Source organism: Podarcis gaigeae (assembly GCF_964106915.1).
Source record: "Podarcis gaigeae genome assembly, chromosome: 8".
NCBI lineage: Eukaryota > Metazoa > Chordata > Lepidosauria > Squamata > Lacertidae > Podarcis > Podarcis gaigeae.
Window position 1 is genome coordinate 20376552 of NC_139684.1, and position 21521 is coordinate 20398072.

The window sequence follows — 21521 nt, forward strand, 5'->3', positions numbered from 1 at the left end:
CCTGCAGCCATCTCATTGGCCCTGTGGGATACAAGGTGGAACTAGACAGACCTTTGGACCCAGTGAGGCCCTTCTGATGTACTCAGGGAGAGGGCAAACGAATGTGCAGGGACAATAATGGGCCCATTCCATTGTGAGGAAGGCCCAGATCTAGGATGGCCACATGGCCTACTTTCCAGACGGCAGTCCTCTATTTGAAGAGCAGTCTTTCCCATGCATGGTTTGTAAAGGGAGAAGTGGGGCCCTTGAAGCTTCTCATCAATGGAGACTGGGTGCAAATCTGTGCTCTCTCCTGTCTCCTGTTTTGGGGATATGCAAGCTGCCATTGGGACTTCACCCAGCAAATAAGACTGCTGGACCAAGGAGGCCTACCTCCATATCCTTGCTCAGCCACAAAAGTCAATGAGTCAAGAGCTGGCCAATAATCTGCTCTCAAGCCCAACCCCAGGCTGATGCAAGGGTGAAGCATAAATAATCCAACGCATACATTCCCAGGCCTCTTTGGAGGAACAGCAAGATAGCAGAGCAGAATAAATGCTGCACTAACAGGAATGCAGCGTCACTGCAGAAACCTAATTGGATTTGCATTCCGTTGCTCCCGCTGCAGAACTGTGATTGGGGGGGAAAGGTGCTTCCTAGGTCTGTAGTTCCCAGGAAGGATTCTCTCTTCAAAACCTTTGTTGAACCACAGAACACACAACCCCATCCGAGTTTGAGCCCAGATTGTTTCCATCATATTTTTACGCCATCCCTTCTTCAGAGAGTTCAGGGGGATGGTAAGCAGTCTCCACTGCCCACTCTCAACGCTGTTTGGAATCATAAAGAGGCTTCGAGTTGGAAAGGTCTTTAAAGGTAGACGAGACCAACCCCGACTGATGGACGTTCTGCAACACAAGTACAGACGGCCACCCAGCCTCTGTGAAAAATTTGCCCTCCAGCAAATGCATCTTCACGACAACCCCTGCAAAGTGGGCCAGAAAGAAAAAGAGCGACTGATTGCAGGTCACACCACAAGCTTGAGAAGTGAGAAGATCTGAACCAAAGTCTCTGCGGTCCTAGTCCAATACGCCAACAGCTAAGGAGCGGTGGTGAACGTTCTTTAGCCACTTCCCTTACAAGGAGCATTCCGGGGGCCGGAGGCAAAACACACAAACACACCTCTCTCTTTCTATTCAGGCAAGCTAGAGGGATGAACAGTTCAAGGACACATTCCAGTTATGTTAGAAGAATTCCAGGAGGGCTGTGGCCCAGAGAGTGCCCAAGGGGCCAGATGGGAAAGTCCAGGGGGCCATATTCATCTCCCCCACCCCTGGCACCATAGCATACTGGTCCTTGCCATTAAAGCAAACAACTTTCAGCTCCTTACCTTCTACTACTTGATCATAGACCCTTTCTTCGCACGTCAAGATCAAATCAAAGACGTCTTTACAGTTCTGGAATCTCTCCGGTCGTGGCTTGATCCGCTTGTTTCTGTCCAACATGTGCAAAATCCCGTTCTGTGTATAGCTGAGGTTACCAGGGTTAAGGAACTTACAAGTCAAAAAGGTTGCTGTCGTTGGGGTTGATTTTAGTGGTTACATTTTGTTTGTTTGGGAATCACTTAAGACAGTTGGGTGGGGGATAAGGTAAATTTGGAACAAGCAATCCCATCAGATTTCCCCTTGCCCTCCCAAGTTTAACTCTTTGAACGTAGAAGACAATCCCTTGCGCTCCTCCTAGGATATGAAATCTCTATGTGGTAAAATAAGGCTTAGAGATCAAAGAAGCCATGAAACAGTTTAGCTGATTAAAATGACAAGTGTGTGGATTGAATTCGCACACAAGTAAAACATTTCTCACACAAGAAACACAAGATCATTTTTTTCCTGATAATGCATGCCGTAGCAGCCGGCTTCATGGAAAGAGAACCCCTACCTATCTGACAGAGAAGGGGGAAAGCCCTCTTTTTTATGACGATGCTTGCTACCTCAATTTTTTTTATAAGCGCCTCTGTTGTAAAATAAAATAAAAAAGCTTCATTTTGCTTTTAAAATCTCCCTGGCGCTCTTGGTAGTCACAAGGACTAGAAACTTGCTTTCTTGCAAACCAACCTGAAATAGTCAGGAACCTGAGATTTCACACATATCGACTTGGTCCAATGCGCTGTCTATAGCTGGAAATGGGGGACCTGAAAATCTTAAAACATCCATCCCCAAACCTGTGTCCTTGTGACGTTGTGGTCTACGAGACCATCAGGCCCATCCATCAAGGCCAGTGACTGGGGATTATGCGGAGATGAAATCCAGTATCTGCAGCAGCCCCTGGTTTCTGATCCTTGAATTAAACAGTGATGACCCAAATAGCATCACATCCAAGTCCATATAACTACATTCACTTGTTATCCGATCACATCCACTTTTGTCCCAACCTCCTCCTTTGCCAAGTCCTGAGCAGCAGACATCTATCTTTCCACTAATGCCCCCCACCCCACAGTAAAGTGTATCAAATGGAGTTTAAAGATTATCAAATGTGCCAGCCAGCTGTGAAAAAGGCTGTCTGAAAAGTCAAATTCTATTGCCAATTACTTTTTTCTTTTGCAGGTAGGCGTTAGACTACAGCTTTAGCTAACAGAACTACAGCTTTAGCTAACAGAACCACAGACACTAAGCATATTTCCATGACGGGAGAAGGGCTCAGTGGTTAGAGCATCTCTCTTGCATTGCAAAACGCCTCAAAGTCCCAGGTTCAATCCTTGACATCTCTAGATCGTGCTGGGACAGACTCTGGGCTGATATCCTGGACAACTGCCAAGTGTGTAGACAATACTTAGCAAAACAGACCACAGGGATAAGGCAGCTGCCCGTGATTCTGTTTGGGCAAACGTCGTACTGAACCTGTTGAACTCACTAAAGACAAGCACGCAGAGCTTCAAATAAGCTCAGCTTTCAAAATCAGTACCCAAACATTCCATCACACTCCAGCGTGAGCAAGACTGCAATTCACAATACCAGTGTAGTACAGTTGTTAGTATGTTGGACTAGGACCTGGGAGACCAGGGTTCGAAACCCCCCTCAGCCACAAAGCTCACTGAGTGACTGTGGGCTAGTCAGTGCCTCTCTGCCTAAGCTACCTCCCAGGGTTGTTGTGGGTTTCAAATGCGGAAAGGGAGATCTAATTACACCGCCTCGAGCTCCTTAAGAGAAAAATATGGGAAAGAAATGCAACAAATAGATGTTTTTATATTTAGCCTCAAAGGACACAGTGGAATTTATTTCTGGATCTATCTATTTGTAAAATGTTGAATCATCACAGGTCCACTCTGATAGCATCCCCTAAATGTGCCCCTTTGATTTTTCCACTTAGCTGTTGCCGTTATTTAAACTGTAAGCTCCTCGGGGCAGGGGACTCAATATTGTAAAGCTACAGCAGAGAACCACACCAGACTTTCCCTTTTGACCTGTGTTTCGGTCAAGCCATACCCACCTACCCTAGACTGGAAAGTACCGCATGCACCAACTTGAGAGGTTAGCTCTTGCTTCTACCAGATGTGGTAGAACTTTACTGTTCTTGGTAGGACTTGCAAAAAGGAAAAGCTGCCCTCTATATAGTTCAGGCTTCCTAAACCTTGGCCCTCCAGATGTTTTTGGCCTACAACTGCCATCATCCCTAGCTAGCAAGACTAGTGGGTCAGGGATGATGGGAATTGTAGTCTCAAAACATCTGGAGGGCCGAGGTTGAGGAAGCCTGATATAGATGATGCCAGATGGATGGCATCAAGGAACAGGATCCTATAGTTCCTCCAGGGCTCAAGCCCTCTCTTCTGTCTCCCGCACGGCACCTGGAAGGCATTCACTGTGCAATCCTATCCTGGTCCCCTTAATGTAAGAACAGCCCTGCTAGATCAGGCCAAAGGCCCGCTTAGTCTAGCCTCCCGTTCTCACAGTGGTTATCCACATGCCTATGAGAAGCCTGAAAGCAAGACCTGAGTGCCAACCGTGCTCAAACCTAGGATTCCCAGTATGCTGCCTCCGACAGTGGAGGTAGAACAGAGACATTGTGTTTAGTAGCCATTGATGGCCTTCTCCATGTGTGGCTCCACGGCCGGGGCAGCTCATCCAAAGCTCTCTGGCTACTCCTGGACTACAACTCCCATCACCCCTGACAACTGGCCCTGCCGGCTGGGGCTGATGGGAGCTGGAGTCCCTCAATTTCTGAAAGGCCGCAGGCTAGTCACAGCCCTACCTGAACATTTTCTAACAGCTGTGTTTGCAGTAGAGTATGTTACAGGCCAGTTCGCATGCAACACTAAGTTTAAAATAAAATAAAATAAAACTATGGTTTGACGCGCACAGGTACTTTGCTGGCAACTGTGCAGAACGGGGGAAGAAACAAGCCAGGGTCTGGCTCACTGTGATAATGCAAGCCTGCACTTGCGGTCCATCTCCTCCAAATCAATCATGAGCCACAAGCCAATAACACATCGTGGTTTACTTTTCGTGAGTTGTTTACAGCAGGGATGGGGAACCTTTGCTCCTCCACCCCAGGCTCCCGCTCCCCAATGTTTTAGACAACAGCTCCCATCAGCCCCAGCCAGCATGGCCAAAGGTCAGGAATGATGGGAGTTGCATTCCAAACAGATCTGAAAGGCCACGGTTCCAAATCCCTGGTTTAGAGGGAAATAAACCACAAGCCTGGGTTTGAACATGGCAAGAAGCCAGGCTCCTAGGTTATTTCCTCCCCTGAATCGCCCAGTTAGGAGCAGCAGAGGGGCAGCAGTGGTTGTGAGGGTTGCAAACCATAGTTTTACTTTAAACCCTTGCTTCACTTTGTGTATAAATCGAGCCAAGGCCACCACTGTGTTGTTCAAAGTAGCCTCTGGGGGAAGGGGAGAAAGTCACCCTTGTCCCACCCTGTCTATGGAGAATCTGCCCTGTGGGCCAGTGCCACAGTCCGGTTCTCCCAGAGCAAAGAGGTTTGCAATGTAGCGATTATCATTCCCCAATGGTGAAAGTTTGCCAAGTTTCACATGCAGCTAAGATTTCACCACCACCACCATTCCAGCAACCCGGAGCGCAGACACCACTTCTTTGGGCTGCCTTGTGGGTTAAGAGTTTACACTCAACAGAAACCTATAGCGCATCCCAGCTCCTTAAGTGTAGCTGTATGACGCACCTGTACGCAAAACATCTGTCTGTCTTGTTCACCGTTTCAGAGCAGGGGCATGGATAAGAGTCATCTCGTGGTCAGAAGAGCAGAACCGAGTCGTCTTTTCACTGCTGCATCCCTTCTGGAACATGTTTATCTTCCTTCTCTTATCTTCTCCCAGAAATTTGAGGGCAACTAGTACTGTACAGAACTACCTGGGAATGTTTTGCCTGTGTTGTCCCACCACTACCCCATCTTCTATTGATGCAGCAAAATCTCTTGTTTTTCAAAGCAAACCCTCTGTGTTATTTTAGTAGGAAGTTAATTCCCATCCAGTTCAGCTCGCTCAAGAGATAAATCAGTGCAGAATTCCCTTAGATGCTCCAGTTTTTGAGAAATGACAGTGGTGGGGAAGGAATGTCAAGTAACTACTTCAAATTGTTAAAAACATGTTTAATCTAAATTGATTCTAGCAAATTGTTACTACTGATAATAATAAATCGTTAATAATAAATCTATGATGTTCTTTCAGTCATATGTCAGTTTTCTGTTTGGATTAAGTCAGGCATTCTGCATTTGCCAAGTGAAAGTGAAACTCAAAATTTAGCATCCCAACTCTTGTTTTTCTTTCATTTATTGATGGGGATCACATTTCTAGTCATACAATCCCAGAACTGTAGAGTTGGAAGGGGGCACAAGGCTCATCTAGTCCAACCCTCTGCAATGCAGGAATCTTTTGCCCAACATGGGGCTCAAACCCATGACCCTGATATTAAGAGTCTCATGCTCTAGCGAATGAACCTTAAGACTGTGAAGATGAACTCAAAGCCTTATCAGCAATGCCTGTGGAAATCTCAAAAAAACAACACAAGTGAATGCTAGACAGGAGCTCCAGTGGCGAGAAGTCTGAGTTACTGCTATGACTAGTAAAGCTGGAATAAATTATATAAGATCAGAAAACATGTTTTATAAGGAGAAGGCATCAAAATGAATCAATTAAGGCTTTTAAGGGAGGCTGTAAACTAAGGGCCTTTTAAAAACAATTTTCACTCTGCAAAGGGAGGCTGAATATTCCCTTCCAGTGCAACTAAGGGCTGTCAATCTAGCACATGAAACCTGTCATATTAAGGTGCATAATAGATAATTAGTGATAATGTGATCTCCTAATCTTTCTAAACTCCTGCTTATGAGGAGAGTGCGCCAACTCTTTTTCAGACCCTGATGTGGCACTTTGGAAAACAGCCCAAATTGCTCCTAACCTATTCGGAGGATGCCCAAATCAGCTTAGGGTTTCCAGCCAAGTCCTGATTCCAGGGGGTGAATCATGCCTCCCCCCAATACACTATTTTGGGGTAATTTTCAAAGAAGTTTTAAACCTCCCCCCTTTTTGATGGAATTGGATGAAATGTGCAGGCACAGTAAGCAGCCCCACCTGAGTGGGCAGGGGCTGACAAACGAACGAATAGGTCCACAGTCTTGGGGGCAAGTACATGAAAAGTTTATTTTCTTCCTTGTGGCTTTGTGAGAAATGCATCTTGCTATGTAAAAGGTATATACAGTGGTACCTTGGGTTAAGTACTTAATTCGTTCCGGAGGTTTGTTCTTAACCTGAAACTGTTCTTAACCTGAGGTATCACTTTAGCTAATGGGGCCTCCTGCTGCTGCCACACCGCCGGAGCACGATTTCTGTTCTCATCCTGAAACAAAGTTCTTAACCCGAGGTAATATTTCTGGGTTAACGGAGTCTGTAACCTGAAGCATCTGTAACCCGAGGTACCACTGTATTGGGAGAGGTGCCAATACAGGAAAGTAGCCTGCAAAATTTCAGAAAGATGGGTCCAAGGGCTAGGGAGTTACGACAGAGGAGAAAAAGAAGCGTTCTGGGTAACTTCGGGACACTCTGGAGACTGTCCTAAGCTCAGACAAACCTTCAACCTGCTTGAAGTAGCTCACTTGGGAGCCATCTAAATAAGCCCTTGCCTCTTACCACTCTGCAAGAGTGCTGGCACCCACGGCACCCTCAGTTCAGAAGGAAACTGATCAGTCAGATAACTGATCCATCCAGCTCTTCAGGTGCTGCCTACAATACCAGCTTCACCATGCCACTAGTGAAGTGTCAAGACTAGGACCTGAGAGTGTAGGGTTCAAAGCCCCACTTAGCCATGATGAAGTTCACTGGGCTGCAGGCACCTTCTCTGCACAACCTACCTCACAGGGTTGTTGTGAGGATTAAGGAGAGAGACACGTATGCCACCATGAACTTCTCGAAGAAAAAAAGGTGGGATGTTCATGTTGTTATTTTGCTTTGCTGTGGAGAAGGAAATCCTTGTGGCACCCCCGGCTTCTTCCTATATACTTAAAAAAAACAAAAACAACCCATAATGCTTCTGGGTCCAAGATGATAATGCTTAACGCCAAGAGCCCTGCTAAAAGCAGACCAAGGATCTTCCAGCCCAACCCTGCCGGCGGTGTCCTGCCAGGTTTCCAAGCAGCCTGCAACCAAAACATGAATGTGATTGGCTGCCAGTTGTGGTGTGGCCCTACAGGTTATATACTGCTGCTGAGCCTGGAGGCTCCATTCCATTGGGGTACTCTCAAAACGCTTGGCCTAGTCATAACTGCATAGTTAAAGCTATGGTTTTCCCAGTAGTGATGTATGGAAGTGAGAGCTGGACCATCAAGAAGGCTGATCGCCAAAGAATGGATGCTTTTGAATTCTGGTGCTGGAGGAGACTCTTGAGAGTCCCATGGACTGCAAGAAGATCAAACCTATCCATTCTGAAGGAAATCAGCCCTGAGTGCTCACTGGAAGGACAGATCCTGAAGCTGAGGCTCCAATACTTTGGCCACCTCATGAGAAGAGAAGACTCCCAGGAAAAGACCCTGATGTTGGGAAAGATGGAGGGCACAAGGAGAAGGGGACGACAGAGGACGAGATTGTTGGATAGTGTTCTCAAAGCTACCAACATGAGTTTGACCAAACTGCGGGAGGCAGTGGAAGACAGGAGTGCCTGGTGTGCTCTGGTCCAGGGGGTCATGAAGAGTCGGACACGACTAAACAACAACAAAGTCACAGCTGTGTCTTAACCCCCCCCCCCTTTAAAGGGCATTCTGGCAAGTAGCTGCCCCTTACATTGTGGATGTGACACTAAGAACATTGCAGCATTCTCTGTGCCCCTCTCCCATCCAAAGCAAGCAAGGAACAGAGGCAATCCTATGGCAGCGATGGGGAAGCTTCAGTCCTCCAGATGTCTCTGGGCTACCAACTCCCATCATCCCTGACTGTTAGCCGTGCTGGATGGACATGATAGAAGTTGGAGTCCAACAACGTCTGGAGGTTCCTCATCCTTGTCCTGCCACAAGCAAGGCAGCCCCCTTTCACTGGGACAGCCATCAACTGTCTAGCTACCACAAGAGTATTTCTTCTTCACACTAGGAACAAAATCCTCCTCTCGTGGAAATCTTTTAACCCCAGCTGGCCATTACAAGAATCCAGTAATTGGGAAATAAAGCCCAGTGTTGCTTTTCTCCTCCTCCTCCTCCCTTTCCTGTTGTGACTTTTAAGATTGGACGCCTAAGGACTGAGACTGTCTTATCACTGGCATTTGTAAGCAGCTCGGGGGGTGGGGGTGGCTTTGGCTGAACAGCGAAATAAACATTAAAAAAAGCTTTCAGTAAAATAAAATGGCAAGGGACCATTGCCGCATACACCTCACTTGCTTTGCATAATTAATTATAAGTTAATCAGGAAGGGTATTTTTGTTAAGTTATTCATGACCCCAAACTAGCGCATGGTTGGGTAGACGTAGGAATGCATTTCACAGGGCATGCACTGAAGGAGTTGTTCTTGCTCCACGGAGAGCTAACTGGCAGTAAGGTGAACACTACTGTTAAGATTAACTGAGAAATGACTGCCAAATATATTTTCCCCATCTTTGGGATGGGCAAAAGCTGCCAAAGGCTTAAAATGGATTCCCTGCAGCGACATAGGAAGCTATTTGGCCACAGAAATGATTACAGGGGGCTGCATCCAACATTCTCTGCCCACTAATGCAAGACCCCTTTGCACTATGGATGGCAGTTTTAAAGCTGGCACAACAAAGAAATCCAACACAAGAAGTTGTGCTGGCAGAAGCTTGTTGTGCAATCCATAGTGCAACCGTCTAGGGCAGGCATGGCCAAACTCGGCCCTCCAGCTATTTTGGGACTACTACTCCCAGCATCCCTAGCTAATAGGACCAGTGGTCAGCGATGATGGGAATTGTAGTCCCAAAACAGCTGGAGGGCTAAGTTTGGCCATGCCTGGTCTAGACGTTTGCACAGTTATACCAGTGCAACGAGTATACCACTAAGTGACTTAAACCTAGTGCTACAGTGAACGTATCCCAGGGTTTCCACAAGTGTGGGGTTGCTAGGGCTTGCAGGGGAAGGGAAGACACTCAGTTGGGTGCCAAGGGTGGATACTACAATACTGGCAACTGAGGACTGGTTCGACCTGAAATATGAAACTCACTTTTAAATCTGTTTTTATTACTGTATACTTCTTCCTCCACACTTTGCTCCCCTCCCCTTAAAGAAACAACTGAAAAGACAGTGGTGGCACCCCCAGTGCGATTCATGATGCCTTCACCAAGATGAAACTAACTTAAGAAAAACTGTTCACTTTCATTTCTCCTGGCCAATGTTTTCCCTATCTCCTCTCCCATCGTCATCATCTGCCCCACGGTTGAGAGTTAGGATTGTCGTCTCCTTGGGGCAGGGATCTGCTTTTGCTTCCCTCTCCTCAACTCACCAGTTGAAAACAGAAAGGCTGCAGAACCATTTGTGGTTCAAGACGGCCTGATCTCTCTAGCTTTTCCTCAAACCTTTTAAGACTCTCCCCGATCCTAACTTCTCTCCACCAAGTGCAGATGCTGTAAAGCTTCCTCTTTGGAGGACAACTCGACGTTATAAATCTAACGCAGATTTTTCTCTCTCTCGAGGAATGCTGCTGGTTCGGGAGTTTGTAAAGGTAAGGTGGGGTTTGACGTTTCGGTTGGAATTAATTGTAATGCTATGCTTTAGGACATAACATGTCTAAGCTCCCACCTTCATCGAGGTGCAGTAAACTATTGAGACCACTGGGGAAATCAAAAAGCTTCTTAAGCAAGTGGCATTTCAGCTAGGTTTATTTGTAGGTTTAATCTGATGGATGCACAATTGTCAAGCCCAATTAGTTACTGGGCAGCAGAAGCCCAGTTGAAAAAACATCAGCATTTTACTTGGGCCAGCTGGCAACCCTATCAGAAAAATAGAAGAGCTCCACAGGGATCGAAGAGGAGGCAGGCTGACATTTCCAAAGTTTTAAATGAAAATGAATCTTCAGCTAAATGCCACTACCCTGCAGTAAACTGTATCATAAGAATGTAAGAGGAGCATGGCTGCTAGATCAGTCCAAAGGCCACCTAAAATAACACCTTGTTCTTACAATGGCCAACTAGATGTGAAGACGTTACAATGGCCTACATGTGAAGACCCATAGCAGGACCTGAGCAACTCTCCCCACAGCAACTCTCCCCATTTGTGATTCCAAGAACCCGTATTCAGAGGCTTACTGCCTCCGACAGTGGAAGTAGGACACAGCCATCGTAGATGGTAGCCACCAACAGTCTTCTCCGTGAATTTGTTTAATCCGCATTTAACGCCATCCAAATTGGTCAAACGGACACGGGTGGCGCTGTGGGTTAAACCACAGAGACTTGCCGATCAGAAGGTCGGCAGTTCGAATCCCCACGAAGGGGTGAGCTCCCATTGCTCGGTCCCTGCTTCTGCCAACCTAGCAGTTCAAAAGCACGTCAAAGCGCAAGGAGATAAATAGGTACTGCTGTGGCAGGAAGGTAAACGGCGTTTCCGTGCGCTGCTCTGGTTCGCCAGAAGCGACTTAGTCATGCTGGCCACATGACCCGGAAGCTGTACGCTGGCTCCCTCGGCCAATAAAGCGAGATGAGCGCCGCAACCCCAGAGTCGGTCACGACTGGACCTAATGGTCAGGGGTCCCTTTACCTTTAAATTGGTCAATGCTACATGTTGTGGGAATGGAATCCATAGTTCAAATATACGCTCCATGAATAAGTACTTTCTTTTCGCCTTTCCTGAATCTTCCAACATTCCAGCCTTGCTGGATGATCCCAAGTTGTAGGACCGAGAGGGAGAACTGGGGTCTATACAATGAAGCTGAAACATCATGTAACTCCAGGCAGGCAGAAGATAGATCATGGGCCTTCAGGGCTATTTTTTCTTTTCTGTAAATGCTGGATCAGAACTTACGTGTACTTACTCCACCTCATTCCCCTCTGTGCTCACCAAATAGAATTCCATCTTACCCTGTACATGGATACCTACAGCTCAGGATGCTAAATATCTACTGAAGATGACTGTGACCCACAAAAATATGTCAGGTGTGGGGAACCTCTGGTCCTCAAGAAGCTGCTGAACTACAACTCCCATAATCCCTGGCCATCGACCATACTTGCTAGGGCTGATGGGAACTGTGGTTCAACATCTGGAGGGCTAGCGGTCCCCCATACCTGGCTTATGCCATAATAAATTTGCAAGTATTTTAAAAGTGCTTTTACCAGTTTTGCTGCAGCAGACCAAGACAGCTGCCCACCTGGAATATCTTCGGAAGTGAGAATGCTGACAGAATCACTTATAACCAGTCTACGTTAAGAGATCCCAAATAGCAATGGACTGAGGGAATTCAGGCCGGCGAAGAGAAAACAGAGGGAACCATACAAGACTGAAGCCAGCCCACCCAACCAAACTCAAGTGTTTCCAGCTGGACAAAGACAGTCCAATAATTAAATGCTGCATCACTTTCTGCAGTCACACATTATAGCCACAAAATAAAAGGGATGCAAACAACTGGCTTCATGCATAAGGTAGATTTGTGGCAGAAAACAGGACAGTGACTGGGCACAATTCTGAGGAAGTTGACATGCATAAGTCCCATTGGACTAATTTTCCCTGGCATAAAACCAAGTGTATTTACTTTATGTAAGTAAAAATAGATGGTGGCCAAGAAGCACAAGCATGGTGCAGTAGATCAGCTGCATGTTTGCATGGGATAGAATTTGAACAGGCACATGTTACAGGACATGCTATATGTCACAGAGCAGGTGGAAAGCAGGGGAAGAGCCTTCTTGGTGATGGCCCCCTATGGTGGAATACTCTCCTCAGGCACCGTCTCCAATGTGGCACTCCCTACAGGCAAAGACCATTTGATTCTTGACTCGGCTCCAGCAATTGCTTGCTCTTGATAACACCTATTTAAGGCTGCATTGCTGCTATTTTATTCTACCCTTTAATTTTGATTTTATTAGTGCTTGCTGTTTCTAAAGTGCCACCTGAAAAAGTCCAAGAAACTAAAGAAAGATTTGGGTCCAGCCGCTGAGCATCTATTCCACCACACGCTGTGAAAATCAGCGGCTGATGTAAAATTTTTCATGAGGTCTAGCAGGGAAGTATGTAAGCAGGAGACTTGTAAGGGACCTAGCAAGCTGCCTTATACAGAGCCAGACCACTGGGTCCATCTAGTTAAGCACTGTGTGCCATGACTGGCAGCAGCTCTCCAGGGTTTCAGACAGGGGTCTCTCTCGACACTAACTGGAGAAGTCAGGGATTGAACCTGGGACCTCCTGCATGTAAAGCAGATGCTCTACCACTTGCAGACAGAACAGGGAAGCCTCCGAGGAACTGAGACTTTTAAAGAATACATATAGAAAATGGAGGGATTTATAAGTAAGGAGGAGCACAATAAAGAGGTCCAAAGCTATAAGGATGGTATCAGGGAAGCTAAATGAGCAGAGGCTTTTAAGGGACACTCAGAATGACAAAAAGAACTTCTCGGGCCATGTTTAGAGCAAAAAAAACGAAGGGAGGATAATGAAAGCCACTTAGGGATGGTGGAGAAGTGTTGACAGAGAGAGGAGGAACCATTCAATTCCTATTTTGGTCTTCTCCCAAAAGGAACAGAGTCTGACCAGGAAAAGCAGAACTAACGATGCAAGGAGGGATGTGCAACTCAGGATTGCTAAGGAGGTAGCTAGAGAACACCTAACTACTTTAAAGGAGTTCAGGTCTCCAGGGCCAGAGGAATCCTATCCCAGGTTGCTGAAGGGGCTTGCAACAAGATTTTATTTCAGGGTACAACAGCTGCCAGGTGACTAGAAATGAATGTTGTCCCTATATATCTTCAGAAGGAGAGGAAAGGGGGGGGATTAAATCTGGGAAGCTAGAGAAAAATCAACTCAACGTCAGTAACAGGCAAAATTCTAGAACAGATTAAACTGTCTGTACGTGAGCAACTAGAAAAGAATGGATTACCAGGAGCCAGGGCAAGCTTTATAAAGACTGAGTTGTGCCAAATTAACCTTATCTTTTTTTCCCTTCCTTTTTTTTTTTTTGATAGAGTTACTAAGGTTTATAGATAAGGAGAAGGCTAATGACAGTAGTTTATCTTGATTTCAGTGAAGGATTTCACAAGGTCTTCCATGACATCCTTGATGATATACTAGCAATACTACTGTTAGGTGGATCCCAATGAGTGATCATGAATAGTTCTGAATCAATCTGTCAAGGGTACCAACGGAACTCTAGGTTGCACCCAACATTACCCCTACTCAGAGAAGACTCATTAAAATTAATGGACATGGCTAACTTACTCCAGGATGCACCTCAACAGAGATTAAAATGTTAAAACCTGCATTTAGATATGAAGGATCCGTGGCACATCTATCAGGTAGAAGAGATCTGGAAGGGCAGTCATACATGTGAATAGGATCTAGGGGCATCTAAGGCCAAAAGTGAAAAACACAAGCCAGCAATGTGCAATCCAAAGCAGCTTAATGCAATCTCAGATTGCAGAAGTGGTATCCAGGTCACAAGTAGTAACAGTCGAGACAGCATCTGTAGTACTAAGGTGTCCAGAAGAAGAAGAAAGCAAAAATGGTGAGGGGGCCTGGAAACTATGAAGAACAGCTGAGGAGAGCTGGGGTGCTTAGCCTGGTGAAGTTGGAGAAAATATTTGAAGTGCTTTCACACTGAGGATGGGAGAGGCTGGTTTCTCTGTTGCTTTGAGGACTCAAATGCTTAGGTCTGCTGAAGTGACCCTGTTACAGGTGCCACATGAGATCCATTCCACACTTGGAAGAAATCCACCTTTCAGTGTGGCAGCACCCAAACTTTGGAATTCCTTGCCTATTGACATCAGACAGGCACCTTTGCAGTACTTTTTGGCTCCTGCTTAAAACATTCTTGTTTAGAGAAGCCTATCCAGACATGGAGAAGTTATATGCGTTTTTATCACATTTTAGTGCCTGGTGGTTTTAGTCATATTTTGAATGCTTTTAAGTACAGTGGGACCTCAGTTTTCGAACGTCTCAGCTGACGAACATTTCGGTTAACGAATGCCGCAAACCCGGAAGTAAATGCTTCAGTTTTCGAACACGCCTCGGAAGTTGAACATGCCACGCAGCTTCCGCTGAGTGCAAGATTCTAAGGCCTAGCTGTCAGCTGTTGAGTTTTCGGTTTTCGAACGTTTCAGAACTCTAACGGTCTTCTGGAATGGATTATGTTCAAAACCTGAGGTACCACTGTACTTGATTTCAACTGTTTTTAATTAGTGAGAATGTTGATGCTTCTCAACTAAAGCCAGGGCCTTTTCAGTACTGGCCCCAACTTGGTGGAACGCTCTGTCACAAGAGACAAGGGCCCTGCAGGACTTGACATCTTTCCGCAGGGCCTGCAAGACAGAGCTGTTCCACCAGGCCTTTGGTTAGGGCAGAGCCTGACTCGCTCCTTTGGCAATCTTTTCAGAACTTTAGTTTATGGTTGCAATCAATTTTGATTTTAATTAATTGTTATAATATTTTTAGAATGTTGCACTATTTTAGTGTTATGAGCCGCCCTGAGCCTGGCTTCGGCTGGGGAGGGCGGGATATAAATAAAATTTATTATTATATTTTTATTATTTTATTTTTGCAAACTGTTTAGATATGCTGGGAAGCATATCTTGGCTTAAAAGTTAAGGAGAAATTTCTTAATGGGATGAGCAGTACAATGATAGAACAGAGCACCATGGAAAGGGGAAGGAGGCTCTCAACCAGAAGCATTTGAGCTGCGGATGGATGACGAACCTGCCAGAGATGCTATAGCTGGAGGGAGTTGGAAGAGAAGACCACTTAGGTCCCTTCTTGCTAGCAGGTGTTCTTCACTTCTCTCTCGACAGAAGCTGAAGCACAGAAGCTACCCCACATAAGAGGAAGCTGCCTTATACCAGGTCTGTGTAACTGTTCCATCTAGCCTTGCATTACCTAGTCTGGGTGTGGGGAACCTTTGACCTTCCAGATGTTGCTTAACTGCAAGGCTGCTTCAGCCCAAGCAGACATGGCCACTGACCAGAGATGATGGGAGCCTGTAATCCAGCAACATCAGGGGGGCCAAACGTTCCCCACACCTGGTCAAATTTGTCTGGCAATGGCTCTCCAGCATCTCTAGATCATGAAGGCCGTTTTCTCATCATCTGGCGCCCAAACCTTTCAACAGGAGATGCATTCAGTCTACTATAGAGATGTGGGTTTCATGCCTGAACTGCCTGGGCTGAGTGTGGAGAAGGGGAGAAACAGAGTTCATGGCAGAAGCGAGATTTGAAATAGGGTACTTCCCATACTCCCCTAACACTGGGAACCTCTGAATCCTGATCACCAGGTTTTGTGCTGGTGCAGAACACAAAGGTCTGGCTGAAGAGCTTTGGAAGCAATGTAATTGGCCCAGCTCTTCCCCCACTTCCGTAACCGAAGTTGAGGTTGTGATGATCCATCACCAACATCACTTGTTAAGATCTACCAGAGAGAAAGTATGCAGATGGGGGGGGTGTTGTTGCCAAAACCCGTCCCCTTTTAAAGGAGACCTGCCAGATCTCCTCTACTGGCCCTTTGAAAGAGAGCAACAATTACTTCACTGTGTTTTGAATTATAAGCTGCTGGGGGGTATGAAGTGATATGGCCTCCTTTAATTTTACTCCTTTGTTTTGATTCTGCATTGCATTTTCTCACTTTGTTAGACATCTTCTGGCCCAGGAATTGCCCTCTAAGCAGGAGGATGAAAAAGCCTGAAACACTGATGCAGCAGAGATCACACAATGGATCAGGAAGTCCCTATGATAAACGTACGTGTGTGTGTGTGTGTGTGTGTGTGTGTGTGTGTGTCTAACATAGGAAGCTGCCTTATACTAAGTCCATCTAGCTCAGTATTGCCTACATTGACTGTCAGCATCTCTCCAGGCAGGGGTCTCTCCTAGAGCTACCTAAAAATGGCTGGGATTGAATGTGGGACTTCTTGTATGCAAAGCACATATAAACTGCAGTAGTATGGTGAAGTACAAAGTGCTACCCTTCCATCGTCATCAACAGCGCTCAAGGGGGCTTACACGTTATTATTTTTGCACTGATACTGTCAGGGCACACTAAAGCCAACCACACTGCTGGAATTGCACATTCAGATGTGATTTAACAAGAATCCCCTCCCCTTATGAGTCAGAAATGTCGTTTTAAGGACTTAAGCTGTGGATTTAAGGCTGTGTGGAGATAAACTTTCGAACCAAAGCATATAAGAAGAGCCTGGAAGGTATAAGAGCTTTGGAATGACGCAGTTAAAAATGCCGCCGCCATTTTGGGAAGCTCTGTCGGAGGTCTTGAGTCTGGGAGGAGAAAGAGAGAAACAAAGCTGTTTATATATTGTGGATTAAACTCCTCAGTGGGACTTAAGAGCGACAGTTTCGTAAGATTATTATGGAAAGAGCGATGTTATCTATGAAGGAAATGATATATGGAAACCATCTGGATTTGAGGATTGGAAGAACGGAAAATTCACACAGGATTATTATTACTATTGGTGTTTATCGGCTTAAGGAGACTATCAGAAGAGATCATAAAGAAAAAAGAGAAAATATATGAACAAGATGTGATGTAGAAACAGCAAGATAAGATGGGATAGAATTACAAACTCTGTCTGGACTGATTTGGACATTAACACAGCAGCAAGAAGATGATCAGAATTCCCCTTCGGATTTGAAGTATGGGTCCCCCCCAACAAAATTCAAAATTTGGCTTTGTAATTCGGAATTTATGTGATGTGATTTAATTTGATGTGATTGGCCAGTTAATAAAAATTATTTTTTAAAAAATGAATTGCACATTCAGTGCTTAACAAAGTTAACTTTTACCCATTTAAACTAGCTTACTGCAGTGTGCACGCACATGAATATGTGTGAAAGACTTGTGTATAAGTAATTTAAAAAGCACCTGTTTCCACAAGCATTATTTCCAACCCAAGTTGAAACCGTTTTCCAAGAGCTAAAGTTATGGCCAATCATGTTATTTTAATATTTTGGTGGCTGGGGCTGAGAAAGAGGGAGATAAAAAAAAAATCCCTGCAACAAACTTTTAAAAATCAGCTGATCTTTTATGTTCTGAATTTTAAGGGGGGTGGGAATCTAGCCTAAAAGTTTCCCCAATTACAGAGATCCCATTCAGCCAAATGGTTTATGAAGCACTTCTAATATAGCTGAAAAACCGAATCCATGGACATAGCCTAATTCAACTGTCTTTTAAGCACAGTGATGCTATACATCAAGTATTTTAAGCAAATACTTCATGGCTGGGCAGTGTTAGAAAGGATACGGAGGGTGAAATCAATATTGCTTTTTAAAATCAGAAAGGAAACTCACTGACTGCAAAATTTAAAATCAGCAGACTGATCAACTAAAGCTTTTGATTCACCTGTGCAGGACAGTTTAAAGTGATGGAGTTAAGTCTGTGATTCTTGTTTTTGTGGTGATTTGATTCTGGAGGAAATGACAAGCAACGAAGATACCTCGCCTTCTTACCAAAGACTTATAAAGCTATGTTTCACTACCTTTTAAGTTCTTACACACAGATGCTCCTTCAGTCTCTAAAGAAGAAACATGTACTGGTGTTTTAGTAGCATGGAAGCTTCACTAAAAGCTGCTCACCTCCATGGAATGGTACACCCAGTGTGGTGCCAGAGTTGGACCTAGGAGACCGTTCAGATCCCCACTCAGCCATGAAGCTCACTGGATGACTTTGAGCCAGTCACGGTCTCTCGCCATAACCTACCTCACATGGCAGTTGTGAGGATAACGTGAGGAGGAAGAGAAGTATGTATGCCACCTTCAGCTCCTCAGAGGGCGGGTGGGATCCAAGAGCAATAATAAAAATAAATGCTTAACAGGTTAAGTGCTACCTGCTATGCTCTTGTCACGTGACCATCTGCTGCAATGAGAAATGGGCTTTGTGTGAACCAGTGCTAATGGGCTGCAGAACTGAATCCCTCAATAGCTTTCACTAAGGGTGTTCTGTCTGGGTTGCTGACTCTGTAAGATGCTCTGGCAGGATTTGGATGAGCCTTGCTCACCCATAGCCCTCTTCCAGCAGGGATGGGAACTTTTGGCCTGACTACTGCCCATGCTGGCTAAGTCAAGTTGGAAGCCCAACAACATTTGGAGGGCCACTTGGTTTCCCCAAGCCCACCTTGAAGCTTCGTCAACAACTGCCTTTTACCATTTCCTCCTATCCATCCAAATATGCTTCATATTGTTCACGTTCAAACAGGCTGCGCCGTCTTCCAGTGTAGGAACTGTTCTATACAGTGGTACCTCGGGTTACATACGATTCAGGTTACAGACTCCACTAACCCAGAAATAGTACCTCGGGTTAAGAACTTTGCTTCAGGATGAGAACAGAAATCGTGCTCCAGTGGCGCAGTGGCAGCAGGAGGCCCCATTAGCTAAAGTGGTGCTTCAGGTTAAGAACAGTTTCAGGTTAAGAACGGACCTCCGGAACGAATTAAGTAATTAACACGAGGTACCACTGTACTGAAATCAGATTGCTGGTCTATGTAGCCCAGCACTTGGGAATCCTCCTGACAGGGAATTGCTCTCTGTGGGGTCTTTCCCATATCTCCAGCTCAAGATCCTTTCCCTAGAAAGATACCAAAGATGGAATCTGGCACCTTCTGCAGGTACAGTGTATGGTCTACCACTGAGCTATGGCCACTCTTCATCCTCCCAAGTACACATGGAGCTGCCTACATTTCCACACCTTCTCAGAGGAATAGGGAGCAGCCCTGCATGTATGACTGTGCGTCGTGCATCTCAGCCAAAACAACGACTATCTTCCATTTCCTTTAAACACCAAATGGGGTTCATTCCCCACCCCTGCCCGTTTTCCCTATAAAGGGTAAAAAAAAGTTTTTAAAAAAACATACGTTGCCATTCTAAGCAGCTGATTCTTTTTCTTTTTTTACCTTGGTTTCCTGATGTAAGTCGCTGTAGCGCTTTTTTCTGCCTGGTTGGGATGGCTGCTTCCTTGACTGACCAGATGGACTGGAGGGGTGGGTGGGAGGTGGGGAGGGGAGATGGGTAGCAGAAGCCTTTCCACAAACGTCCACCGTGTACCCTAGTTTCCATGCTCTGCTAGGGCAGGGAGACCCCCTTCTGGTGCCGAGACACGGACCTGTTTCCACACACCATGGAGGCGCAGACACAAAACATTTGCCCATTTATACACAGAGGAGCTGCTCTTTTCAGACATGGAAGGCTGGAAGGAGAAGCCCTCACCTACCTGAAAATGAGCAGAACTGGGGAAGCAGGAGTTGCTGGAACTCCAACTCCCATCATCCTTGGCTATTGGCTGATGAGAGTTAAAGTCCAGTAATGGCTGGAGGGCCACAGGTTCCCCGTTCCTGAGCTATAGCTTCTGGATGACGGTTCCCATCCACACTTCTTTTGAGATACCCCACGCAACGTGCCCATCTTAAGATGGGCTCTCCCATCTAAAAAGCAGAGCTCCTCAGTAGCCATTCTTCTCTGCCCAAGTATCCTGCAGCAGCTATTTTATTAGAACAATTCATCTCATTTCCCCCACCCCACCAGGCCAAACGTAGATCTGCCCCCAAAATGACAGCAAGTGGGGGGTGGGGGGGTAGAGAACTGGTAATTTACAGTGAGTGGAAGATTGCTCTTGCCTTCTCAACTGCAATCCAGAGGAGGACTGCCTTCTGAACAAGAGGTCAGAGCCCCTAAAAACTTTTTGGTGCCTTTCATAGACCCTTAGGGCCCCAAATGCAACTGGCTGCTCCACTTCCCCCACCCCACCCCATCGCAAGGAGTGCTTGGTGGCCACAGTTCTGCCTCTCAATGCAGCGCTGAACTAAGAAAAAAGCAACTCCAGGAGCGTGGACAGGGGGCCAATTGTATTTCTTTTTTAATTGGTATGTTCTCAGTACAACAAATCATTTTAACAAGAAAGGCAACCATCACATAGATCCTCAAAATGTCTATGGTAAAGTCTTCCCCATTTTCTAACAGAATCGCTAGTGCCCCACTGAGATGGTCACCAACTTAGGAAAAAGGTATATTTAAAACAAAAACCAGCCCAACCATATGAGGTATGTTATGGGACCAGTCCTTTTTTGTAGTGCTTCTCGGGTGCTAATTCTAACTGAGGTCTTGACTGTGTCTGGACAGTAATAATCCCCGCCCCAAATCCCTGTGCACAGAATGCCATGAAGGGGCACTAATCTCACCTTCTCCAAAACCAGCTACATTGCCATGTACAGGGCAGGAATGGGGAAACTGTGGCTCTCCCGATGTTGTTGGACCACAACTCCTATCACTCTTTTGGGGTGCCATAAAGTTTCCCATCCCTGGCTAATTTGGGGCAATTTAATTTTGGGGGCAGATAACCAACATGGGGAATGATAGGAGGATTGTGTGTGGTGTGGAGAAAAAACAAGGATACAGAAATATTCGTCTCTTCTGTCACAGTACTAGCACTCAGTTCACCCACTGAAACTGAGTAGCAGCAGAAGACAGGTAGAAGAAAAAGAACATCTTTCAAACGATGCATAATTTACTTGGGGGTGTGACAGCCGCCAGTGACTCAGGTGGCCAAGAAGAGCAAATTCATGGAGGATTTATCTGCCATTAGACATGATAGTTAATGAGAGACACTCAACTGTTCAGAACCAGTATTACCTCTAGTGGGACATGCCCAGCTTGTGATCTGGAGCCATCTAGGCACCATGGCAGACAAAGCGTGGTGCTTGATGGACCCGTGGTCCATCAAAGGGATTATATTCCATCAATGGATTCTGCACCCCCCACCTCCCAGCTTACAGTAGAAGGGCCCAGACACAGTTCTGCGACCTCAGTGAGAACTATACCTACAAAAGAAGCTCAAGGGCTACAGGATCCCAGTTCAATCCCCACCGCAGTCCTTCCAAGTTTCCTCAAGCCTTGGCACATACAGCAATACTGGTGATGGGGAAATCCTTTT

The 21521-nt window shown here is 45.8% G+C and overlaps 1 protein-coding gene across 2 annotated transcripts in view; it reads right to left on the reverse strand.

Moving 5' to 3' along the window:
* The window catches only part of SSU72 (SSU72 homolog, RNA polymerase II CTD phosphatase), a 51892-nt gene that overhangs the window by 5913 nt on the left and 24458 nt on the right, over window positions 1–21521 (reverse strand). Inside the window, exon 3 of one of the 2 annotated variants that reach the window (XR_014567436.1) lies at window positions 33–1506. Coding sequence is in view for 1 of the 2 variants with exons in the window: in XM_083752824.1 (XP_083608950.1) it covers window positions 1367–1506 (140 nt within the window). In the remaining variant the exon portion in view is untranslated. The remainder of the gene's footprint in view (window positions 1–32; window positions 1507–21521) is intronic. The other variant, XM_083752824.1, reaches the window with a different exon arrangement.